General features: G+C 37.1%; 1 protein-coding gene across 14 annotated transcripts in view; it reads left to right on the top strand.

Moving 5' to 3' along the window:
- The window catches only part of Gdh (glutamate dehydrogenase, mitochondrial), a 96,534-nt gene that overhangs the window by 9,442 nt on the left and 61,294 nt on the right, over nucleotides 1–25,798 (top strand). For 6 of the 14 annotated variants that reach the window (XR_010852068.1, XM_067098434.1, XM_067098444.1 and 3 more), the window contains exons 3-4: nucleotides 13,511–13,730; nucleotides 15,497–15,704. Coding sequence is in view for 13 of the 14 variants with exons in the window: in XM_067098434.1 (XP_066954535.1) it covers nucleotides 13,511–13,730; nucleotides 15,497–15,704 (428 nt within the window). In the remaining variant the exon portion in view is untranslated. Of the gene's footprint in view, nucleotides 1–5,401; nucleotides 5,576–13,510; nucleotides 13,731–15,496; nucleotides 15,705–25,798 lie in introns of those variants that run through there. The other 8 variants (XM_067098516.1, XM_067098524.1, XM_067098457.1 and 5 more) reach the window with 7 other exon arrangements.

Raw genomic sequence — 25,798 nt, forward strand, 5'->3', positions numbered from 1 at the left:
CAAAGCAGGTTTGCGTGTTCAGCTTTATGAATGTAACATCAGAAATACTAGCTATAGCAAAAACTATGTCTTAATTTTTATCTGAAAGAGGCTTCCAGAATGGCCTAGTCTCCGCCATTGTGGCTTCCCCATTAAGGCTTGCATGGTTCTTACAAATACACTACAGTCAACCATTAGCATCTGTAGAATTCGGGATGTCAAACCTTTTTGTCAAAATTTACAACTGGTGTCCTTTTATTTTGAAAATGACAACGCTGCTTCATACATCACTTTATATCTTAGCAGAAGCTGATTTTTTCAGTAAGATTGGAATTAAACTTTATAAAGTATGCCCTGGCCTTAATACTTTTCATTTCTTCACAGCACTGTTTTTTTTTTATAAGGAGAGGGGTGACAGAGGAAGGTCAGAACTTTTAGGAGCTTGTCACTGGAGGTTTTAGATTGAATAAGTGAGACAGAAAAAGGCTTGATAATGGAAGATTAGTGTGAGTTTGGACAAGCGACGGTATAACTGGATCAAATGGTTATGAAACAGTTTTGAGACGTTTGAAAGTAATGGAAAAATCAGTATTTGGCAGACATAAACCTAGGGAATGCTCTTGGAAATTGACTGAAAGGCAACTTGGAGAGTTCAAGCTGTAGATAGAAATTAAAGGCCAGTTAGAAGAATGTGTGATGAAAGTGAAACCTGTGTTAAGAGATATAGATGTGAGATTGGCAGGTTTAGCGCAAAATTGGGCTTCTGATGGGATGGATGATTGCTAGTGGTGAATAGTAACTGCGAAAACATTAGCTGGAGTAAGGGGGGCCCTACAGGCCCACACACAAACTATCAAACGTATGTCCAACATAGCATATGATCATACAATTTGAGAATGAATGGCCAGGCTGGAGGGCTTTTTTAACGGTTTGATATTCATCCATCAAATTTGTTTACGCCAGAGTTCTCTGATGCGTATTAGCATTGGATTATAAAAGAGCAACAGGCTGTGGCAGTGTTTGCATGATCAGACATATTGGACATGCATAAGTGATAGTGTGTGGCACCTAAGATTAAGAGGGTAAATGGTGTAAATGTAACTGATGATGGTCGGATGAGAGAAAAATTTTACAGTTAAACATTGTAGCTGATTTGACAGAACAGGCCATGAAATTTCTTCTCAGTATTATTCATCTGATTATTGTTCTTTTCTTCTTTTCATATTGGTGTGATAGGCTCTTTCTGCATCAGGCAATGAAGGTGTTGAAAGCTGATTGCCACATCCTCCTAGCCAATATTGGTATTAATGGCACTAAGTTATGGATTTTTGTTCTCTGCATCTGAACCCCAAGACATAGTTGAGTTTCCAACATTATTTTCCCAACTTGATATCATACTAGTATGTCCAAATAAAATATTATAATCTAAGGGACACCTTATGGTTCAGTCTTAACACTACTGTCTTTTGTAGTTTTACATAAAAGAGTCATTTAGAAATTAGAAAAAAATAATAAAGAATTGGTAAGTTGCCATTGATTTATTAAGCACATGACTCTTGTTTTCCATTTATGTACGGTGCTGTGAATATGCTTAAGCTATTAGTAGTCTGTGGGCTCTACTACATTTGATTATCTAAATAGCTAATCAAGTTTTGTTTGTATTAATAGGATAGTGCCGACAGTATACCTCATGTAGTATACTAAAGGTTGTTTGCAGCGTCCCTTTGGTCCCAAGCTGCACCCACTTTTTAACCTTTCACTTTTTCATTTTGTTGTCCAACCACTCCAACTCCCTCTTTTCTATCTTAGGCACTGAATGACTGAAAGTGGCATCTTAGTTGATGCAAATGACACAACAAGACACAACGTATTAAGGGAAGAACTCATTTTGATCCACACGCCAAAAATCAAAATTAAGTTTACTTATTTGATGCCATGAGAACGCATAACAGATTCTTGTGAAACAGGAGTTAGGACTGAAGAAGACTATCATCAGCAGCTTTGTTCCCATTCATTCTAGTTTTCAGTGTAAAAATCAAGCATTAAAACATTGGACGAAAGTATTTTAATGACTCCCTCCGAGGTTTGGTATTCACGTGTTTGATCCTCTTTATCTGTAGTCACCGCTGTATTGGTACTTTATTTCTGAAAGACCCCACTGCTTTGGACATTTTCTTATCCAGTTGTACCGTTCGATTGTGGCTCTGATGAGCCCCTGTATCTTCGGATTTTGTAGTATTCTCTTCTTTAAAAGCACAGATCATAATTTGAAATCGGCAAGCGCGGGAAAGTTGAGGTGTCGGTAAAAAGAAAAAATCGAAGGTGGGGGCTCGAACCTCTATATTGGGCAAGTGCATTCTTGATAATTAATAAAGGAAAATAATAGGAATTCTCATTTGAAATTTTGGTTATTTAGTTATTATAAAATAAACTTAAGTACATTTCACTAGATTTTTTTAGGTATTTGATTATTTGTAAAATGAAAGTAAAATTCACTGGACTTTTTGTCTTGGTTATTCAAAAATTATGTTAAATGTTTAATAGTTTCATTGGATAGTTATAATTATATAATTATTCTTGAAAATGTTTTTTTATTTATATATAATTATAAAATAAAAGAGTGCCCTTTTTTATTTTCGTTTCATTGGATTCATTTTAGCTATTTAATTATTCCAATCAGTCAGTCATTTCCTGTGGCACCCACGGGGATGCATAGGGCCTCAAATTATTTATAGAATTATATTAATGTGAATTTCATTGGACTTTATATTTATTTAAGTTTTGAACGTGTATAGAGACGTGTTGTATGTGTAGGGGTTGGTGGTGTCAGGTGGATTGGTGTTTGCTCTGTTGTAAGTAACCGTATATGCGGTAAGTGAGAAACTGAACTGTGGTCGTAGTGGATTCAAGGTGGGTCAAAATCGGAGTTGTACCCGCTTGGGCTACTTCGTGACGTTTTTAATCCCGAAAGATTCGGTTACCGTACTGTTGAAACTTCGTCTCATTAGTGACTTTAGAATGTGTGTGTGTGTGTCGTGTGAACGGCCAGGAATTGTTTTTATAAATTACTATTATGTAAATTTTGGAGGGCCTACATGCAGCCCTCATTTGGTCTGTGTTACTGGCCACTCTTTTTCTTTTGCAATATTGTAACTTCTTATCTGTTTCATAACTGTTTTTTTAGTAGACAAGTTTTAAGTTTTCTCATAAATGCGACTAGGTTTTCGCATCTATTCAGTTTTAGGGGGAACTCGGTGAACAGTTTAGGTGACCGGTATTCGGAGATTCTTGTTCCAAAATCTGTTGCATAATTGTTCCATTAACCTGAATTTGCTCATGCCTCATAAGGGTATTTATTTGTGAGATATATTTTTTTAGGAGGTCTTTTACATATTTCGTTTTTTTTTTTTTTTATTTTTTACTCTTTATGGCAGTGTTCTAAATATTGTCATAATTTTAATAGGTAGCCAATGTAGCTCAGAGAGGCTGGGAGTCACCCTATCCCGTGGACAGATACCCTTATAAATTAAACCCTACAGCTGCTTCTCTGAATGTTTTAATAGACCAGCATTGAGAATATTACAGTGACGTAGTCTTGTGATCATGTAATATAAAAGCATGGCTAACGTTTCCATACTGAGGTATTCTCTTTAGTCTACATTTTTCTCTGCTGTTTTTACCGCATTTGATGTCTTACTGAGTTTTTCATTAATTAGAACCAAGTTTCTCACTGGTTTAATTACAAGCTTTTTAGGTTTATTTTATCTTTATTTAGTTTCAGTCTTTTTCTGTTTATCCATCTCTTGATGTCATTCATTATGTTCCATATTTTGATCATGATACCTTCAGTATTGAATAAAGCTGGGTAAAATTGTGTAAATCTGCGAAAGCACAAAAGACTCGGTTTCTGCACAATACAGGATATTTCGATAATGTATATGCTAAATAGTGTCGGTCCGAGGACAGTGCCTTGTGGTACTCCTCTTGAAAGAGTTTTTTGAGGCGAATTTTCACTTTTCAATTTTTACGGTACTGTGAAAATTTTACTACTGACGTTGCTCTGGGACTACTCCAGTGCGATCTTTCAGAACCAGCTCATGTGCTATATATCAAGTGCTGCAATTAGGCCTAATTATATTAATATTGTACACTCCATTATCACAGAACAGTGATTCTTCTGGTAAGATATTGTTCCTTTCAAGATGTTCAGCGAGCTGCTGGTGTACCAAGGTTTCAGTAATAATGATAGAAATGACGAGTTTGATATTGGCGGATACGATTCTAAAGATGTTTTATCTCGTTTATTCTTGAAGGTTTGTTATGCACATGTTATTTTCACACTGTCTAGGCAGCACTGTTGGTCAAGGCCCCTGCTTATCATTTAATGATACAACGCGACAACTTCATTCAGATTCACCGATGTTTCAGTATCCGCTGTGGGAAACCGGTCAACGTCGCAATATGTTCTCTTGGTTTTTTTTTTCAGAGGTCTCCTTATTTTCAGTCTTGTTGAAACTTTTTAGTTCCTTTTTGTGGGGTTCTGGGAGAAAGATGAACTCATTTCACTTACTGTAGTTGAAAACTGTAGTAAGATTTTCTCCCTTTTATTAAAAGTAATATGTAAAATTACTTGTTAGCTCTGTTTTTCGTAATAGGAAGTTGAAATGATTTCAAATTATTTGAAATGAGGTTGTAGGGTTTCTTCTTGCAAATACTGTTTTACTGAAAAGTAAGTTAGCAATTAGCATAAAGATCTGATATCAAGAATACGTAAAATTAAGGTTGACTATTTTGAAAAAAACAAGACAGGAATAACGATCGAGATAGGAATACATTGGTAATATCGTTTTTCGATTATGTAACGACCACTTTAACGAAACTTATCTAATGATATTTAGAGTTGTATATCTGAAAGTAGATAATTTTATCCAGAATGTTAATGGACCAATAAAATGTTTTATCTAAAACTTGTGAAGATGTCGCTATAAAAGTAATTAACAATTGTAAATTGCATACTTCGTACAGGACATGTAATTTTCTGTTTTTGAGTATACGTACAGGTATAACCAATGTAAAATTTGTAAGCTTCATTTCAAGGAAAGAAAGATCAGTTTTATCCCAGTCGGGATTAGTCGAAATGACTCATTCGTGATTGGTGTTATGTCATCTCACGAAGCGTATACGTTGAAGTCCGGTTATTATGAAATTAGTAATATTTGTATATATAGATGTAAACAAGAAAGCTTATCAGATTGGATATTGCCATTCGTTCCGTTGTAAAATGTTGTTCTGTCGTATTCGTTTGCGAATAAAAAATATTAAACACGTAAATTTTTAATACGAAAAAACATTGGCATTTTGGTCATGTGGTTCGAACTTGCCGGTGACTTTTATAGCAATTGGCAACTCACCTCTTACCAGCTGATTTTACGATGGCAACACTGCTGGCTGGCTGCTGCTGCACCGGTGGCAGCCGACGATAGCTCAGCTGCCAAATCGAGTAGGAGAGACACCCAAACTCAGGACTTAGACTTCAGTCAGTTCAGTGTAGTGTGGACGGTGAATTTGGAAGGTAACGCCCGCTCCCAGAGATTACGTGAGTTTTGTCTTTATCGGGGAAGGTTAATGCTTTTAATATGCCTGGGGTTTCAAGCGTTACTGTCGTGAGCCTCCGCGCTTAAACGCATTTGCGGTTCAAACATAGAGAATTTTACTTGCTCCATATTTTTTTGGTTTAACAATGTTGCTCTTACGCATACCGTAGCCAAAAAGGGTGTTGGGTGTATGGTCAGATATATATAGCAGTCGGGATAGACACTTGCGTTGTTACCCCTGTTCATACCTATGGTTTTTAGGACGCGTTTTGGCTCAGAAACTAAATTGTTGAATAAGCTGTCAAAATATTCCTATTTGTAAATAAGAAGTGCCTCCATTATCTTGCTTGTATTTTTGGTACCATCTGTCATGCTTGTTTATATTACTTTGATTTCACTGTACTAACATGAAATCCGTTCTGGAATATCAGGTTATTACAGGTTATTGGTGACGGGAAAGAAATAAGGGGTAGATGTTTGTTGAGGAGGGATTTTTAATAGAATCTTCGAAAGTATGAAATCCCTTAATTTAAGCTATTGATTAGGGGCTTTTCATTCTAATATGTTTCACTGTGCTACGCACTGTTTCCGCCAGAATTTACTTGGTGCTGATAAGTGGCGATTTACATAGGCCTAGTTCGTGAAATTTATTTTACATAAATTTTTGTGAGCCCAGTTGATCATGGGCCCCATTTTACAAGTCCCCGTTGATGTTGAAACTTGTAGTCTTGTGTGGTAGATGGCATTAAATTTCTCTCTCTCTCTCTCTCTCTCTCTCTCTCTCTCTCTCTCTCTCTCTCTCTCTCTCTCTCTCTCTCTCCCCGGCTTGCCAAAGATCGTGCTGCTACACCCGGTCATCCGGCTTTTACTTCCAAGTTCAAACGGTGCTTTTGGATGTTCGTTTTTTAATTTTAATATTTTTTTTTACAAGACTATTCATTTATGTAATTAACGCATACTCCGGATATTTTTTATCAGCACTGTTAGAAAACTTAGTACATTACCCCTAAAATTTATTTTAAAAGAGGATTAAAACCCAGGACTTTACTCCTAAAACTTATTTTAATGAGGATTAAAACCCATTTATGGACCTAACTTTGGTCTTTTCAAGTGCCGGCTAAGCATGACATGTCCGAGATAATTGAAACATTTTATTATTTTTAGGTCAACACAGGATGTGTATGTTGGCAGCCCATGCACATATGCTACATTTATTTGTAGTGTTGTCGTAATCTGGTTGCTATAGTGTAACCGTGTTTTGATGTAGCAATGTTACAGAAAATGATCTATTAAAGAAAAGCCAGCGGCATGTGTTTGTTTCTAAAAGCCACTATAATGTACTTGAGCGTTACAGACATGGATATTCAAATGGTATTTCAGCATGAAGCTCAATTTAAGCAGACATCGATCAGCGGTCAGTTGTACAGAATACAGAAGGATCCATAAAATTATGGTGATAGAGAATAGGAAGTTTAAGTACAGTAAATTTCTTGTCACAAATACGATTTTGTCAGGTAACCTTTCAATAAAAATTGTAGAATTTCAGATACCATAGTCGTCTGAACATAAAATCCATAAATATTCGACACTGTAAATACAGTAATAACAATAATACGTAAATTGTCTCAGTGGTAGTGTAGATAGGTTTTAGCTTCCCATTCACAAGGAAAAAGCAATATTCAAAGTTTGCTGCTGTTAATGGCCCTATATTAGGTCAAGGTTGGTTATTTTATTGATAAATGTTAATTGTGGGCATTAAATAAGAATGCATGATCTGTTGATACAAAATTATAGAGTAAAAGGTGCATAATTATAGGCTGTAGCCCCAAGCACCAGTAAAGCACAGTACAGAGTTTTCATATGTTTTGTCATTGACTTGTATAGTTTGAGAGATGTTTTTACTAATAAAAATGTAGTTTTTCAGATTTTATTTTTTTGAAATTTTTTCTGAATTTCTTTTTCCTGATTTTTTTTTTATCTACAAAGTTTTTTCTGATTTTGTGCTTAACATTTGTATGATTTCACAAAAGTGGAAAGCAATATCTACCTTTTACAGTTTATTATTTCAACATTAATATGAAAAAGCAAGGAAAGTAATTTCATATCTTGCATGAATGCCTAAATGAAGAGTGATGATCATTTTATTCGAGTTGGGGGAGAGCTGGTGTTGGTAAAACCACTTGCATTGTTGTGCAAAATTGGTCAACAGTGCTTTAGATGTGGAAGAAAGTTTTGTATTTAGGATTTTTTTTTTTTTTTGTAGATGTCAGGCTTCGATATAATAGAGCTTAAAATGTTTACCCCACAAGTTTTTGGAGAAAAGTTGAGTATGTCCTTTATCACTGTTTTCATGTGATCGTGTTGACAAATTGCATTTATTTACGCAACGGGCAAATATATGAGATTTATTGTATAATAACCATTGTTGCGATTGCTGCCCCACTATAAAGTAGGGGAATTCCCTATTTTTCACGTGTATAATTACGATACAGTTTACTAAGTAATTGTATGTCAGTTTCCTTATGGTATGCTGTTAACCATTTTCCCGAATCTCTTAATAACGATCATGTTGAAATGAATTCTTGATGTGATGAGATGTGTAGACCCCTGCCCAGGGCGATACGTTAATTCATAATTGTCTTGATACAACCAGTTTCCGCAAAATTCTCGGCGATGACTGTCTACAGAAAACTGTCAGTGGGCTACAAGCTTCATTTACTGTGGAGCTTAATATTCATTCTGTCAAGGATATCAAGATTAACGTATAAAAAGCCCGTAATTGTAAGCTGCTTATATCGTTTGCTCTGTAGCAGCTTGATATTAGATGCCTGAAAAGCAATTCCCAATTTCGCGTTGAGTGCTCTTTAAAGCTAACCGTGATGCTTATTAAATTGAAACTGTCTTCAGAATTTGACCCCAAAACATTTAATAATACCAGCATGGATTAATAGAAATAATGAGTAATTGTCGAAAATAGCGGGCATACGTTTTACCAAGTAGTGAAATGCAAAACACTACTCGATGTGCATCATGTAAAACTCCACTCGGGCTATGGCATGTTGATAAAATATGGTGAAGGTGGAATCTGAGTTTCGGTTTGAAGGCCGGAATGTCTGTCTGTCTGTCTGTCTGTCTGTCTGTCTGTCTGTCTCTGTCTGTCTGTCTGTCTGTCTGTGACAAATGATGTAGTAAGTTGTGATTACAGCTTTGTAGTGAGAGAATTTAAGTGGGCTTGCACCTCAGTGACCTTTCCATATTCCTTTTTTTTTGTATTCAGTGGAAGATAGCCCCTTAGTTACTCTTATTAATAATCGATCCATACCAGAAAGATTTATTCATTATGAGGGCTTTATAACAGAATAGCATCATTACTTTGTTGCCTGGTTAGGTGACATTAACACGTTATTATTGTTTGTGCTGTATATATTCTTGAGTTTCTAACCGTTCGATTATAAATTCAGCTCATGTTTGCTCGCTCTCGTTGGAAAATTCGGTATCATGATCTGTCATACTTTTTGAGAGAAATTTGGTTGTGTATAGTGACAGGTAATGTTGAACCCGAGGATTGGTATTCAAAGGTTATGGTGAATGCAGAGAGCCTTATCAGCGCTGTCGATTGTAAATTGTTATCTTGTGCTGTCACCCCTTGGTTTAGTGACGACGTGATGTGGGCTTGTATTCAGACTTCAAAGATGTGAAAACTTCATCACTTCAAGAGGATTTTTATCACACAGCTAATTAAGTCAATTATGCTTTAACCTTTGCGACTATTAATGTATTTGCCCTGGCATCATTATTTTGCTTCGACCGTGTTTTTGGGAAGCTTGGTAAAATATATAGCGACAATACACTCAACTTGCATAATTTCTACTGATTTTTTTAGAAATTCTATATATATATTTATATATATACATGTATACTGAATTTTTATATAATTATATAATGTATATGTATATATATAATAAATATATATATATATATATATATATATATATATATATATATATATGTATGTATATATATATATATATATATATGTATATATATATACTGTATATTATATATATATATATTATATATATATATATATATATATGTATAAATATATATATATATATATATATATATATATATATATATATATATATATATATATATATATATATATATATATTATTTTACCTGTTGAGCTTTTACCTGTTGAGCTTTAGGCGAACTCATGATGTTTACGATGGAGTTAAGTGGTAGTTTCTCTAATAGCTCGTGGTCCATTTGTAACTTAGTGCTGTGAGAGGAATTTCTAAATCCATGCCATTAAATCGACGTGATTTCCTTCAGATAAGAGCTGTATTGAGCTTTTGTGTGACTCCAGTCAGTTAAACGAACCAATCAATCGAAAAAAAAGTTATAGGTTCCAACGAACTCTATCTTACTCTATTTTTATTATAGGAAAAGGTTCTTAAAGTGGACGAGATACGGATTATAGGTTCATCCTCCTCGTGTAATAAAGGAGCATTACTTATTGACCCCGTAGGGGGGTTAGTGCCGTCAGTGCACCTCATGCGGTGCACTGTAGGCATTACTTAAGGTTCTTTGCAGCGTCCCTTCGGACCCGAAGCTGCAACCCTTTTCATTCCTTTTACAGTACCTCCGTTCATAGTCTGTGTTTTCCATCTCACTTTCCACCCTCTCCTGACAATTTTCACTGTGCAGCTGCGAGTTTTCCTCCTATTAAACCTTTCAAACCTCTCTACTATCAGTTTCCATTTCAACGCTGAATGACCTCATAGGTGCCAGCGCTTGGCCTTTGGCCTAAATTCTTCATTCTATTGTATTCTGTAGGAGCATTACTTATTGAGACAGTATTTTTTCATAAAGAAAGAAAGGCAGGTGTAGTTTCGAGTAATACTGGTGGAAACTGGGAAACCGTGAAGGTATCAGTACGTTGGTGAGACTCCTTGTAATGAAGTTTGGTGAACTACATTAATTATTGACCCGATGATGTTCTGGGTTCAGTCCAGTGATTTTGGTATTGGTCAGTATTTTCTGGAATGTTGTCATACTTTCAGCGTCTGTAAACTTCCGTCCAGTGGCTTACAGGAGCTGCGTTATCGTAAGTTTTGGTTATCAGTTGGATTACAAGACTCAGGCCGTAGCTGTTTTAATTCTGGTTTTTAGTTATTTAGTGGTTTTAAGTGAAACGCACTTGAAGATATTCCTACTTCCAGATATTTAATTTTTTGTTATTGCTTCCTGTATCTCTTAAAACATTTTTAGAAGCTATAGCCGTAACTTAATCTCTTTGGTATTACGAATTTTTCCCCCGTGGCTCGGAGACAGTAACATATAGGAATTCTTTGGCATCGTAATATTGTTGCCTCTGAGGTATGGCGTTTTCCTGTCAGCCCTACTTCCCAGTTATTTTAAGCAGGCAATTTCGGTCACTGTTACCTCTTAGTCATGCCATAAGAACTGACGTTGAAAATCACAGTTTAGCCATATGCTTCAAAAAGTAAGAATACCTTAGTTTAACCAGACCACTGAGCTGATTAACAGCTCTCCTAGTTCTTTGTTGGAATGGGGTGGGTAGAGCTTTCGCCTAGCACGCTGTTGGCCAAGCGTTCGACTCTCCCACCGGCTAATGAAGAATTAGAGGAATTTATTTCTGGTGATAGAATTTCGTTTCTCGTCATAATGTGGTTCGGATCCCACAATAAGCTGTAGGTCCCGTTGCTAGGTAACCAGCTGGTTCTTAGCCACGTAAAATAAATCTAATCCTTCGGGCCAGCCTTAGGAGAGCTGTCAATCAGCTCAGTGGTCTGGTTAAACTAAGATATACTTAACTTAACTTTGGGCTGGCACGAAAGATTAGATTTATTTTACGTGGCTAAGAACCAGTTGTTACCTAGCAACGGGACCTACAGCTTATTGTGGAATCCGAACCACGTTATAACTAGAAATGAATTTCTATCACCAGAAATAAATTTCTCAATCTTCATTGGCCGGTTGGAGAATCGAACGCGGGTCCAGCAGAGTGCTAGCCGAGAACGATACCAACCCATCCAATGAGAAACTGCCATATGCTTCAAGCACTTGAATACCGACCGTGCTTTTGACTTTTAGGGTGAAAGTTTAGTAGTAAGCTCGTTTTAGCACCGATCCGTCTTCAGTTTTGTTTTTTTGTAGTGTTGCGCAACCACGCCGGTTAATACACATCAGTTCACAACAGTTCATTCATCTTTAAAGGATGGTGTATCTAGGTCACTTCTAGTGTCGTACTCTTGGTTCGCTCACAATTCGGTGACTCGTCTTAGTACGTTTTCCAGCTGTTGATACAGTTTTTTAATATTTTATAATTTTCATATAATTCAGACAAGACTGAACAATGCTGCTCTCTCTCTCTCTCTCTCTCTCTCTCTCTCTCTCTCTGATGGTACGCGTTGTCGTACCGTAGTCGCTTTGTTAAAAAAAAAAAAAAAAAATAGAGAAAAAATGAGGTTAAGTATTTAAGCCTCGGGTCATGTATATCTTTTAGCTTTACGTTTACTTAGATTCTCATTACACCTTTTGCTTTACATCGACTTTTACAGATTTATCGTTTGCAATCGCATTGCAAGTGAAATTTTCTCGATACTGAAGTCCGCCATTTTAAGGAAGCTGACTATAAAAGTAATGTTTTTCTTATGTTGTTGTTGGTTAAGCATCTATTGAATCGTATGAATTAGCCACAAGAAACTCTTAGGTACCTGCCACTCTCCAGTAATCCTCCGCTAAGCTATTTTTGTGCTTGTTTAACGTAATATGCTGTAATAATATTGGACCACTGGTGCAGTTTTGCAGCCAATTTTTACATTCTGATGAAAAGTTAGACGTGGTGTGTGCTTGGCGACCAATTACTGAGGTAGTTTTAATTATATCCTGCGGTATTTTACATCATCATTGCCATTTTGATGAGAAAATAGGTTGACAAATTGTAGAGTACGAATTTCTTCATAGTGTGGTGTTTTTTTTTTTTTTTTTTTTTTTTTGACTGATTAGGACGTTTACGAATTCAGGTGAGGACAAACTTTGGGTTCAGTGTGTGACGCTGTAAGTTCGCTACGACAGTGAAACGATTTAAGGTACAATCTCCTTATTTGCAACAGTTCTTCATTTGATATTTGCACTGGACTGTCTTGGCGAAAGTGTTAAATGCCACATGGAGACGAATTAAGAACATGTAAGATAGGAAGAGATTTTTTATTTCTGAAATATAAAGTATTGATTTTTCTTGATTCATGGAAATGTAATTTTTCTACACATACAAGTTACAGGATACGTAGGCTGGTAGATGGTGTCCGTAGTAAATTTCTTTTACATTGAAGTGTTCAGTTAGTGAATATGAAAGTATTTAACTTAAATTCATACATCGAGTCGTAATAGCAAAATTTTTGAGTAAATGCATTTGTCATAATCCCTTACAAAAGTTCACCATAGTGCTTTATATATATATATATATATATATATATATATATATATATATATATATATATATATATATTTATATTTATATATATATATATATATATTTATATATATATTTATATTTATATATATACTATATATATTTATATATATATACTATATATTTTTATGTATATAGATATTATATAAATTATATATATATATAGTATATATATATATATATATATATATATATATATATATATACATATATATATATATATATATATATATATATATATATATATATATATATATATATATATATATATATATATATATATATATATAAATCACTAATGGTAAAATAAGCACTATGGTGAAGTTTTGTAAGAATTAATATCTATATACTGTATTATATATATCAAGAGTATTTCATTTTATGAAGGTACTAATTTTGATAAATTTTAATACACATGTCATTCCTCCCACAGAATGTTTCGGATAGGGTCAGCCGTAGTGCGGGCGGTGGTGAACAATGGGGGCGTAGAAGGAATCCTGAAGGGGGCAGCCGCCCCCGCGGCGTCGGTTGCCGTCCGCCACTCTAGTGACTACGAGAGGCATCAGATCCCCGAGCGATTACAGTACATCCCCGATGCCGAGGACCCCTCCTTCTTCGAGATGGTCGAGTACTTCTTCCACAGGGGATGTCAGGTGGGTAGATGTGCTTCCCTGGGTGTTGTGGCTGCGAATCCGAGGGACATTTGGGACATTTTTCCTTGTGATGTCTCCTTACAAAAATAGGACGTGTTTACGAATTCGTGGAACACTTTTTGTTGCGATGTCTCTTTACAGAAATAAAATGTGGTCAACTCAAATATCCATTTTTCATTTTGGACTCAGAATAGGTTGCATATACTTATACACTTCAGTAAATGGTTATATTATTTCATGTCAAACACTGCATGGTTGTGTTATAGTTATATCATTTTTTACTGTCTATTTCTCTTTAAAACCACTCTGTGTTTTTGCGTCATACTAAACATGTTCGACCTCAGTGACCATTGGCATTTCTCCTGCAGTTATGCATTTTATTCGATTGTTCGAAAAATCGTGCTTGTATTTGTTCGGCTTCAGGCAAGCTGTAGCCGGGTAGTAAGTTAGGAAGACATTGAAGCCATGTCTTTTGATTTATCTCGTTATTCGTAGGATTACCGTACCTAATTAGCCAGAGAGTATTAGCACTTTAAACGTTCGAATGTGACGGTTTTACATAAATCACTCGAGTTAACGAAGTGGTCTTTTCGGATGGAGATGATAGTAATTATTAGGGGTGAAAAATGATAGTAATTATTAGGGATGAAAAACGATAGTAATTATTAGGGATGAAAAACTATAACAATTATTAGGGGTGAAAAATGATGGTAATTATCAGGGGTGAAAAACGATAGTAATTATCAGGGGTGAAAACGATAGTAATTATTAGGGGTGAAAAATGATAGTAATTATTAGGAGTGAAAAATGATAGTAATTATTAGGGGCGAAGAAGACAGTTGACTGATTGCAGAACCAGTTTTTCGGTTTACTGTAAAAGAAAACTATTGTGCCGGCTTTCTGTCCGTCAGCACTTCATTCTGTCCGCCCTCAGATATTAAAAACTACTGAGGCTATAGGGCTGCAAATTGCTATGTTGATCATCCACCCTCCGATCATCAAACACACCAAATTGCAACCCTCTAGCCTAAGTAGTTTTTATTTTATTTAAAGTTAAAGTTAGCCATAATCGTGCTTCAGGCAACGATACAGGATAGGCCACCACCGGGCCGTGGTTAAAGTTTCATGGGCTGCGGTTCATACAGCATTATACCGAGACCACCGAAAGATAATCTATTTTCGGTGGCCTTGATTATACGCTGTACTTCGGCGTTTCTTTAACTAGTTTTTAAGGCTGCCAGCAGAAGCCAGACGCGTTTTATACATGAAGTTTAAAAAAATGATCTAACCTTCATTGGTGCTTTTCCGTAGGGGGCTAGTGCTGCCAGTGCACCTTATGCGGTTCACTTATGCATTACTAAAGGTTCTTTGCAGCGTCCCTTCGCCCCTAGCTGCAAGCCCTTCATTCTTTTTACTGTACCTCCATTCATAATCTGTTTCCTCCATCTTACTTTCCACGTTCTCCTAACAATTGATTCAAAGTGCAACTGCGAGGTTTTCCTCCTGTTACACCTTTTAGACATTTTTACTGTCAATTCCCGTTTCAGTGCCGAATGACATCGTGGGTGCCAGGGCTTGGCCTTTGGCAAATATTGTATATTTTATCCCATTCATTGTGCTGTACACTCGTGGCATTAGCTTTTTTACATAGTCGGCTGACTTGAATTTGACTGTACAGTGTGGGGCTTTTTTATGAGGATGAACAGAACATGGATGGCGTGGTGGAACGTTATAAGAGATGTTATAATTATAATTATCTTCATTAGGTCGTGGAGGATCAGCTCGTCGAAGAGATGAAGGAGCGAATGAGCCTGGAGGAGAAGCGGAGCAAGACGAAGGGCATCCTGCGCATCATGGAACCCTGCCACCACGTCCTCGAAGTGGCCTTCCCCGTCAAGAGGGACAACGGCCACTACGAAATGATCCACGGTTACCGTGCACAGCACTCCCTCCACAGGACGCCTACCAAGGGCGGTGAGTACCCCCCACCAGCACACTATTTGCATGTGACCTTTTGACCTTTTGGTGAAACAGCAAATTTGCCTTGGGACTTTTTTTGAAGTTTGGATTTGAGAGGAGGTCAGCCTTTTAATAGTGAATATGTTTAGTAAACGAGTTATTCTCTTGGGTACTGCATAATTGCTGCGATCATAATACAGTGTTAAAAGTCAAAAGTCAAAATCGATGAGTTTACGCTTTTTCGTCTAAGCTTACCAAGTAAAAATGCATTATTATGTAAAGCTGTTGTATTACAGTCTCCGTCTAGTATCCTTGCATAATAAAACGGCTTTTTGCATCTCTCTCTCTCTCTCTCTCTCTCTCTCTCTCTCTCTCTCTCTCTCTCTCTCTCTCTCACACACACACCACACACCCTCTCTCTCACACACACTCACTCTCTCTCTCTCTCTCTCTCTCTCTCTCTCTCTCTCTCTCTCTCACACATCTCACTCTCTCTCTCTCTCTCTCTCTCTCTCACTCTCTCCTCTCACACACACACACACACACACACACACACACACACACACACACACACACACACACATCTATTTCTCTCTCTACACACACACACACACACACACACACACACACACACACACACACACACACACACCTGTTTCTCTCTCTACACGCACACCTCAATTTCTCTCTCTACACACACACACACACACACACACACACACACACACACACACACACACACACACACACACACACCCCTCTCTCTCTCTACAAACACACACATCTTTCTGCACACACGCAACACCTCTCTCAGCACTACACAACACCTCTCTCTCTCCTCCACACACACACACACACACACACACACACACACACACACACACACACACACACACACACACACACACACACACACACTTACTGTTCGAACTTCAAAGCAAGGCAGACGCCTCGAGTGTTGGGAGTTGCCGTCTCATTTTCTGTACCAAGCTTCAGATGGTGGGATGTGGGATCTCAAGGTTACCTGACTTCTCCCCGGACTCCCGTCACGGGAAGACTGCCTGGCGAACTGGTTTTAACCACTCTGTCCGGACTTTAAAAGATTCCGACGAAACCACACTGTGAACTCACTCTCTCTCTCTCTCTCTCTCTCTCTCTCTCTCTCTCTCTCTCTCTCTCTCTCTCTCTTGTCTTGCTCTTTGAAGTTCATCTCACTGACTTTTCTTGAACCGTTTGATTCTGTTAAAGAATCATTTTGTGAAAGACAGAATGAATGATATCACGGTACAGCAAGTATCCAGTCATAATGAATAAGAGCCATTTGACTTCTTTGTTGAATTTAAGGTAAATGTCATGCAACTTCTTGATTTTGTAGACGACCGTTCGGGAGCATTGGCATACAGCTCTTACTGTTCTTATTGTTAGCAAGGTATGGTTATGTCACTCTCTCTCTCTCTCTCTCTCTCTCTCTCTCTCTCTCTCTCTCTCTCTCTCTCTCTCACACATGCGTAGAAGGGCATTGGCATTGAGAGACACTGATAATGCGAAGAAGGCAGTGTTTAAGTCTCTCTCTCTCTCTCTCTCTCTCTCTCTCTCTCTCTCTCTCTCTCTCTCTCTCTCTCTCTCTCTCTCTCTCTCTCTCTCATGCGTAGAAGGGCATTGGCATTGGCATTGAGAGAGAGACTGATAATGCGAAGAAGGCAGTGTTTAAGGTTCTCTCTCTCTCTCTCTCATAGAAGGGCGTTGTTAAGAGGCACTCGTATTGCGAAGAAAGGCAGTGTTTTAAGATATTATCTCTCTCTCTCTCTCTCTCTCTCTCTCGAAGGAAGGCGATGTTAAGACTGTCACTCTCTCTCATCATGCGAAGAAAGGCAGTGAAAATTCTCTCTCTCTCTCTCTCTCTCTCTCTCTCTCTCTCTCTCTCTCTCTCTCTCTCTCTCTCTCTCTCTCTCTCTCTCTCTGTCAGTATGCGAAAAAAGGCAGCGTTCCTCGTGACATTTTCTGTCCATCCAATAAAACTGCCTGAATTGTTGAGAGTAACGATTTTATAGACAGTTATATATTGGCATTGTCGGCTTGTATCACTCGTAATTTTATATTGAATAACTGTTATTTGAATGTTAAATTAGTACCCTTTCTTTGCTTAATGTCTTCTGTAGTGTTGGGTATTGATTTCCGGCCGAGGCTTGCACTAGAAGTGGGTCACGGGTGATCTAAACATATCAGAGCAGACGGGGGAATGGACGTAAGCCATTTCACGCATGTTATCTCGTCTGGCTCTGCCTCTTTTAGGTGTTCTCTTATAACCTCTCGTCAACCCCTTGGATAATACTGACTTGCGTTTATTATTTCCCATTAAATTTTGCCGTCTTTTGTTTTAATTAATTTTCTGGTCTCACTTTTGGGGAGTTACCTGTGGCTCACATTTATTATTATTTTTATTCCGCCCACCTCTCGCTCAACAGTATCTTGTCATTTTTCGACGAACTTTCTAATAAAGTTTGCCGTATTGTGTTCTTTATTGTGGGTCTTTAAGTTTAAATTTCATTATCCTGTCTCACTTTTGATGAGTTACCTGTGGCCTTTTTAGGTTTTCTTCCTCCCTTTTTTGTTTTATAGCCATATGTTAACTACTTTTCTTTTTTTAACCTCAGACAGTCCCACGTGAGCGATGTTGGCACTGTATAATACTCACTGGCCGATGTCTTTGTTGTCTCAGTCTGAGACATTTTTTTTTTACATACAATTTAAAGTTACCATTCGAGAGTCAGCTGTTTTCATAAGGTTTATCATTCTCAAATTACATTATAAATAATGACAGGGGATGGGGACGCTCGAGTGCGACCCAGTGGAGATATATAATATAATCAGGTGTGTCATCATATGGACACGTAGATGTGTGCTGGCAAGTTTATGATTAGCCTATTTTTATAATGTTATTAATTTATAACTTGTATGTTTGTTTATCTGTTAACAAATCTGCCCAAGGCGCTGTGTGGAGATTACTGTTCTTGTTCTTAGTTTCGTATTAGGGACGAAACTTGGTTTATGTAGGTCAGGTATGAAATTCACAAGACATATTTTGTTCTGAATAAACTTAGTATGATCTCTTGGAATTCAAGTCCTGTCTGTTATCTGTTCAAACAGGCTGGTATTTTAATTATTTTCGTTTTACTTAATTTTACTTTTTCGATTCGTTAAGTGTAAAGCATATTAAAACAATTTGTAAGCTGTGCGAAAGGTTCCAACGTGTGGAAAGCTACAAATAACTTGGCCGGCAACTACTAGTATTTTAGCCACATCACCTGACTCCGGCTGACTGGGCTTACACGCACTCCTATTGGTTAGTGATCTCTCCACACCCCTACCTGTAGCCAATCACATGCTCCCCCTCATGACACACCTTCGGTACTGTCATGCCACCCCTCTTGCTGTCACTACCACCCCTACCATGATACTCCAGCGTCGTCGCAGCAGAATAATTTTGTGTGGCACTTGCCGGCGCAAGCCCCGTTAAAAATTGCTTTATCTTGATAAATAAAAGGCAGAGATAGCAGATTGAATAGATACTTAACGTTGGCATTCTTGATGGTTATCAGCATGAGTAGTGAACTAATTTAATTATGGAGAGAGATGTTAATATAACAGTAAGAATGAGACTCAACTGGGCTGAATAGAAATTCACCACGTGTCCTGTAACAATGCTCGCTCTCTTTCTGAGATGTGCTACACATGTTCTCGCTTTCTCTCTAACTATTTGGTACTAACAGTGATTTTGTGTTCAGTTAACGGCGTGCTTGTTTAGTGTGCATTGATTTTTAAATAGTTTACCGAGTTGATGGATTAATTAGGAGAGAGAAAAAGTTAAGTGTATCTTAGTTTAACCAGACCACTGAGCTGATTAACAGCTCTCCTAAGGCTGTCCCGAAGGATTAGAGTTATTTTACATGGCTGAGAACCAACTGGTTACCTAGCAACGGGACCTACAGCTTATTGTGGAATCCGAACCACATTATAACGAGAAATTAATTTCTATCACCAGAAATAAATTCCTCTAAATCTTCATTGGCCAGTCGGAGAGTCGAACGCTGGGCCAACAGCGTGCTAGCCGAGAGCTCTACTCACCCCTCCAATGAAGAAATGGAGAGAGAGAGAGAGAGAGAGAGAGAGAGATTTTAATTAAAGTTTTTATTTAATCTTCAACCGGAGTTTCGGAATGAAGCAATTCCAATGTGTAAGAATTTCCCAGCGTAGAATATCTTAACTTTAAGAACGAATTGAGCGTGCTATTTTATTATATATATATATATATATATATATATATATATATATATATATATATATATATATATATATATATTTATATATATATTTATATTTATATATATTTATATTTATATATATATATATATTTATATATATATATTATATATATTTATATATATTTATATATATATATATATATATATATATATATATATATATATATATATATATATATATATATATATATATATATATTATATATATATATATATATATATATATATATATATTTATATATATATATATATATATTTATATATATATATATATATATATATATATATATATATATATTTATATATATATATATATATTTATATATATATATATATATATTTATATATATATATATATATATATATATATATATATATATATATATATATATATATATATATATATATATATATATATATATATATATATATATATATATATATATATCAGTTCATCGAAGTGCAGCTGTAAAATTGACTCCTTATCTCAAGAGAGAGTTGAGAGATAAGATGGGAAGCTTCCCAGAGATAAAGATGCAGTTGAAACTGAAGCTGCACACAGTACAGTAAATGAATGGAAGGGGGTTGCTACGTGGATGAAGGTCACCACGTGAGTTGCTTTGATGACCTTCGATGCTGTCTCTATGGAAACTGCTCCCCTCGACTAACGCTTCTTTTTCTCCTCCGGGGCCAATGGACGGCTCGAGTCAAGCTTCTCAGTTTGATATGATTGTCTGCGTGTGGTATAGAAGTGCATGTTTATCTGCCTTTCTATCTTTCAGGCGTAGTTTTATTAGGAGAGTGGATAGTTACGACATTCTCTTTTTGGATAGTAGGTCGAGAACACAAGGACTATTTATGATTCCGTTTTGTCAAATATTAGAAATGTTTTCTTTTTATTATATCGACTAAGTAATTGAGAACAGATCAGGATGGCGTTATTTAGGAGTATTTTTCTTATACTTTGATTTTTTTTAAATAAAAAAAATCGGAGAAACTAATTTTGAAAGGAATGTCTGCAAGATTGTGGAGTGGGTCTTATAAATTTTATAAATTCGTTGTTTGTCTTTTTCAGGCTAAATTGTACGTTTCCCATTTTTCTTTAGTCTTAATTTTTCTTTAAGTCTTTTAAATCCATTCAGTGTTAATGATATTGAAGGAGGCCCCTCCCCCCTTTTTTTTATTAAAGGTATACAAATTACTTTAATATTTTTGACAGATCTTTTTAATGTTATACAAAGTTGACGGACGATGTCTTGTACGACACGTATGCTGCGCACTTCTCTTGTTACTTGGAATCTGCAGTTGCTTCTTATTGCTGGAGAGGGATAAAGGCTTTTGATTCGATGTGGTGTGAAAGTTTATCCTTTATTCCTACATGCACGCACACACACATATACAAACGAAAAAATATTACTGTGCTTTCAAATAGTGAAAGTTAACTGCCAGAAGCAACCAACAAAATCTATTATGATCAGGTTTGGTAACTGAATCTCTCTCTCTCTCTCTCTCTCTCTCTCTCTCTCTCTCTCTCTCTCTCTCTCTCTCTCATTTAAATATATTCTTGTATGTACAAGCTGATAGACGCACGTACCGCTTCCTTTTTGGAGTCATATGTCCTTTGCAGCGCATGAATGGTTTTACCTTTTTGCAGTCATGTGTCCTTTGCAGCGCATGAATGGTTTTGCCTTTTTTGGAGTCATGTGTCCTTTGCAGCGCATGAATGGTTTTACCTTTTTGCAGTCATGTGTCCTTTGCAGCGCATGAATGGTTTTATCTTTTTTGGAGTCATGTGTCCTTTGCAGCGCATGAATGGTTTTACCTTTTTGGAGTCATGTGTCCTTTGCAGCGCGTAAATGGTTTTACCTTTTTGGAGTCATGTGTCCTTTGCAGCGCGTAAATGGTTTCACCTTTTGGAGTCAGTCATGTGTTTCACCTTTTTGCAGTCGTGTCCTTTGCAAAATGGTTTTACCTTTTTGGAGTCATGTGTCCTTTGCAGCGCATGAATGGTTTTACCTTTTTGAATGGTTTTTGCACCTTTTTTACCTTTTTGAGTCATGTGTCCTTTGCAGCGCGTGAATCATGTGTTTTGCACCACCTTTTTGGAGTCATGTGTCCTTTGCAGCGCATGAATGGTTTTACCTTTTGGAGTCATGAATGGTTTTACCTTTTTCATGTGTCCTTTGCAGTCATGAATGTTTTACCTTTTGCATGTGTCCTTTGCAGTGCATGAATGGTTTTACCTTTTGAGTCATGAATGCATGAATGGTTTTACCTTTTTGGAGTCATGTGTCCTTTGCAGTGCATGAATGGTTTTACCTTTTGGAGTCATGTGTCCTTTGCAGCGCATGAATTGAATATTAAAACATTAGCGCGGAAGGATGTAACCGTGCCAGCCGAAGGACCCCTTATATATTTATTAAAATTGTCATGGCCTGGAGTGTGGGTCAGCCCGACCTGGGTCACCTTGACCTCCCCCCCCCACTGGCAGACTTAGACGACTTGCGTGATCTTTTCAAAGAGGTAGATTGATTAGAGGCGCTTTTTTTCCTTGATTGCCATCTGCTACCTGGTAGATCTTTCGTTTAGCGAAATTATTCATGACTTAATGTAAAGAAAAATTTCGTTTTAGGGATTTTCTTATTTTGTTAGTGTTAGAACTTCAAAACTAAGACTATTCTGCTGACTTCGTTGCAGTTTGAATATTTTCTGGTTCGTAAATTAAATTTTCTTCTGCAAAAATTCGTAATGCAATGAGTGCCGATTTAAAATAACCGTAGACGTTACGTTATATTCTTTGGCCTCGAAACACAGCGTCTATTCACTGTCCTCTGCTGCTATTGTCCAGGAGGTCAGCTTTAACCGCGCCAGTCCAGCACATTTAACCTTTAATAGAACTGTGTTGTGATGACAAATTCACGAAATTGGGGAGGCGGTGCTGCATGCTCGCTGGCTGGCTGGAAACTACTGCTTCCAGATTTGGGCTGGAAGTTTTTAAATGTGTTGGGCTAAAGTTTGATGATGCTGGAGATTTTTTATCTAATTGTGTTTTGAAGGAATGTACCATTTGGCTTTTTAATCCGGTGTGGGGGGGTGGGTAGCCTATTGCCCCCAGTGTACCACACTTGGTATACTGTAAGCATTACTTAGGGTCTTTGCAACGTTTCTTCTGCCCCTAGCTGCAGCCTATTTCATTCCTTTTACTGTACCTCTGTTCATATTCTCTTTCTTCCATCTGATTTTCCACCCTCTTTAACAATTGCTTCATAGTGCAACTGCCAGGCTTTCCTCCTGTTACACCTTTCAGACTTCCTTACTGTCAATTTCACTTTCAGCGCTGAATGACCTCATAGGTCCCCAGCGCTTGGCTCTTAGTCTAAATTGTATACTCTATTCTATTATGCTTTTTAAGGCTTCTTGTTGAAGATAGCGTGTCACAGATTTAATATTTAAGTTAGCTAGCTGCATTTAGTTTTGGAGATTTGACTTTCAGATTTCTTCTCAGATTTGTGAAGCCCTAATTTTGAGTGTCCTCCAAAAGTGCTGCTAATTGAAGGGGGATCTAAACAGGGTCATACAGATTACATGACCTCTCGAAGTGCATCTAGACAGGATCATACAGATTACATGACCGCTCCATGAAGAATTAGTTGTATTTTCCTTGTCTCTGGTTTTTGACATTGCACATACGACGACTAATTTTATATTTTCTTTGTATGTGTATGTCCGCAGTTATGTAGTTTTATGTACGGTCATTACCATAAACGTCGTGGTTTTATAAGCTCTCAGGTTCTGATTTTCATGATGCCATACATGACTACGCTGTGCAGATATAGAATGATATTGAGAAATCAGTTAAATGTAAAAGTCTACAAATGCAGCTCATTTTAACGTTATGGTTGCATAATAACTTGATTGCTTATGATCACAACGGTAACAAAAGTTAAAATTATAATAAGAGTTAGCTGGCATTTTCATGTTCCCATTTTAGAGTTACACTCATGACGAATTTTTATTGATGTTTGTATTGTAGTTAATCATGTAGCAACCTCAAATCCAGTTCAGAAGAATTTCCCAGTGAATTATTGTTCTCGATTTTTTTTGAGGGGGCTGGGGACTATTCCAAATTTAGATTGAATTGTTTGATTTTAATTAAAGAAAATACTTCATTAAAGTTGCAAACCATTGTTTATTGAGGTTACGAATGCCTCAGGAATAATAGGTTGCGTACCAGTCTCAGATCTTTTGTTACAAAAGTTGGAACAAAGGCCGAAAACAAAAGATTGAATGAATCCTTCTGGGTAATGTAGAATTTGCGGCCTCTCGTGAACTTTGACATTTAAGAGAGAACCCTCTCAACCCAAGAAATATTTTCTGTTTATTTATTTATTTTTGGTATCTGTATCTCTTTTCTAAGTGTTTGTATATTTAAATAGGGAAGGAAACGTTTGGTTATTCTTTTGAAAACAGACAATAGATCTGAAGTAAATTGATAATGACAGTAAGTGAATTATATTAAGATTCACTCCATATCGATTGCCAGCTCATATTTTAATATCCTATCTGTAATGCTGTAGTACGTGCACGTTGCAACAACGACATGGAATGAACTTTTTTTTTTAATATCATAAAAGACAAAGTGTATATTGATGTTTATAGCGTATTTTCTCCCAATAGGGGTAGTGCCGTCACTGCACCTCATACGATGCACTGTAGGCACTCTCTAAGGTTCTTTGCAGCGTCCCTTCGACCCCTAGCTGCAGCTCTGTTCATATTCTCTGTCTTCCATCCTACTTTCCACCCTCTCTTTCATAGTGCAGCTGCGAGGGTTTCCTCCTGTTACACCTTTCTACCGTTTTTACTGTCAGCTTCCGTTTCAGTGCTGAATGACCTCGTAGGTACCAGCGCTTGGCCTTTGGCCTAAATTCTGTATTCTCTCGATATAGCGCATTTTATCTTCGTGGGAAGGTCCGTCCTCGCTCCCCATGGCACGTCGTTACCGTCAGAGTTGCCGCAGTCAGGGCAAACACACCTGCGAGTCAGCTGTTTTCAGCCGCGAGCCATTGATCCCTGCAACGCCTCTGCATGTTGGGGGGGTTTATCGAAACAGTGGAAATGGCGTTTGCGGTTTCCGTAGTGCGAACTTGAGCATAAAATTTTTTTGCTATAACTCTTGTTTAGAATTCACCGGTAGGTTATGCTTATGGGGGCGAAATCACAAATTGGTTTGTTTAGGTGTGAAGTGTTCAGATGTAACTCATTTTTGTACTGTTTGTATTGTACTTGGATCAAGGTCGGCCCGACTTCCTAGCACGTCTTTTATTTGCTTCGTAAAATAAATGCGATAAACATAGGGTGGAGACTTGCTTCAGGTATTTCCGGTGGACTGTCAAAGAATCCCTCGTTTCGGGGTGAAGATTCGTAACATATCTGGTTCTGTACCTTCTCTTATTAATTGATATTACATCCCGTACTGCTTATTTACGCTCTTACTGTTCATACTCTCTTCAAAGGTTACTTTTTTATTTTAAAGATCTTTCAGTGGGCTGAAAACCATTGTCTACTCACTGAGAAAATTGCGGACCTCCTTTTGTTAGCTCTGTTCGCTGTGACAAGGTCCATTGTTTACAGAAGAAAAATTCTTTATGGTACCTGATGGAAGTTCTTGTTCAGCTGTCGAGTAAAATTTAAGTTTTAACTGTTTTCGTCTTCCATAGGGGGTTAGTGCCGTCAGTGCATGTCATGCGGTGCATTGTAGGCATTACATAAGGTTCTTTGCAGCATCCC

Source organism: Macrobrachium rosenbergii, chromosome 4 (genome assembly GCF_040412425.1).
Source record: "Macrobrachium rosenbergii isolate ZJJX-2024 chromosome 4, ASM4041242v1, whole genome shotgun sequence".
Lineage (NCBI taxonomy): Eukaryota > Metazoa > Arthropoda > Malacostraca > Decapoda > Palaemonidae > Macrobrachium > Macrobrachium rosenbergii.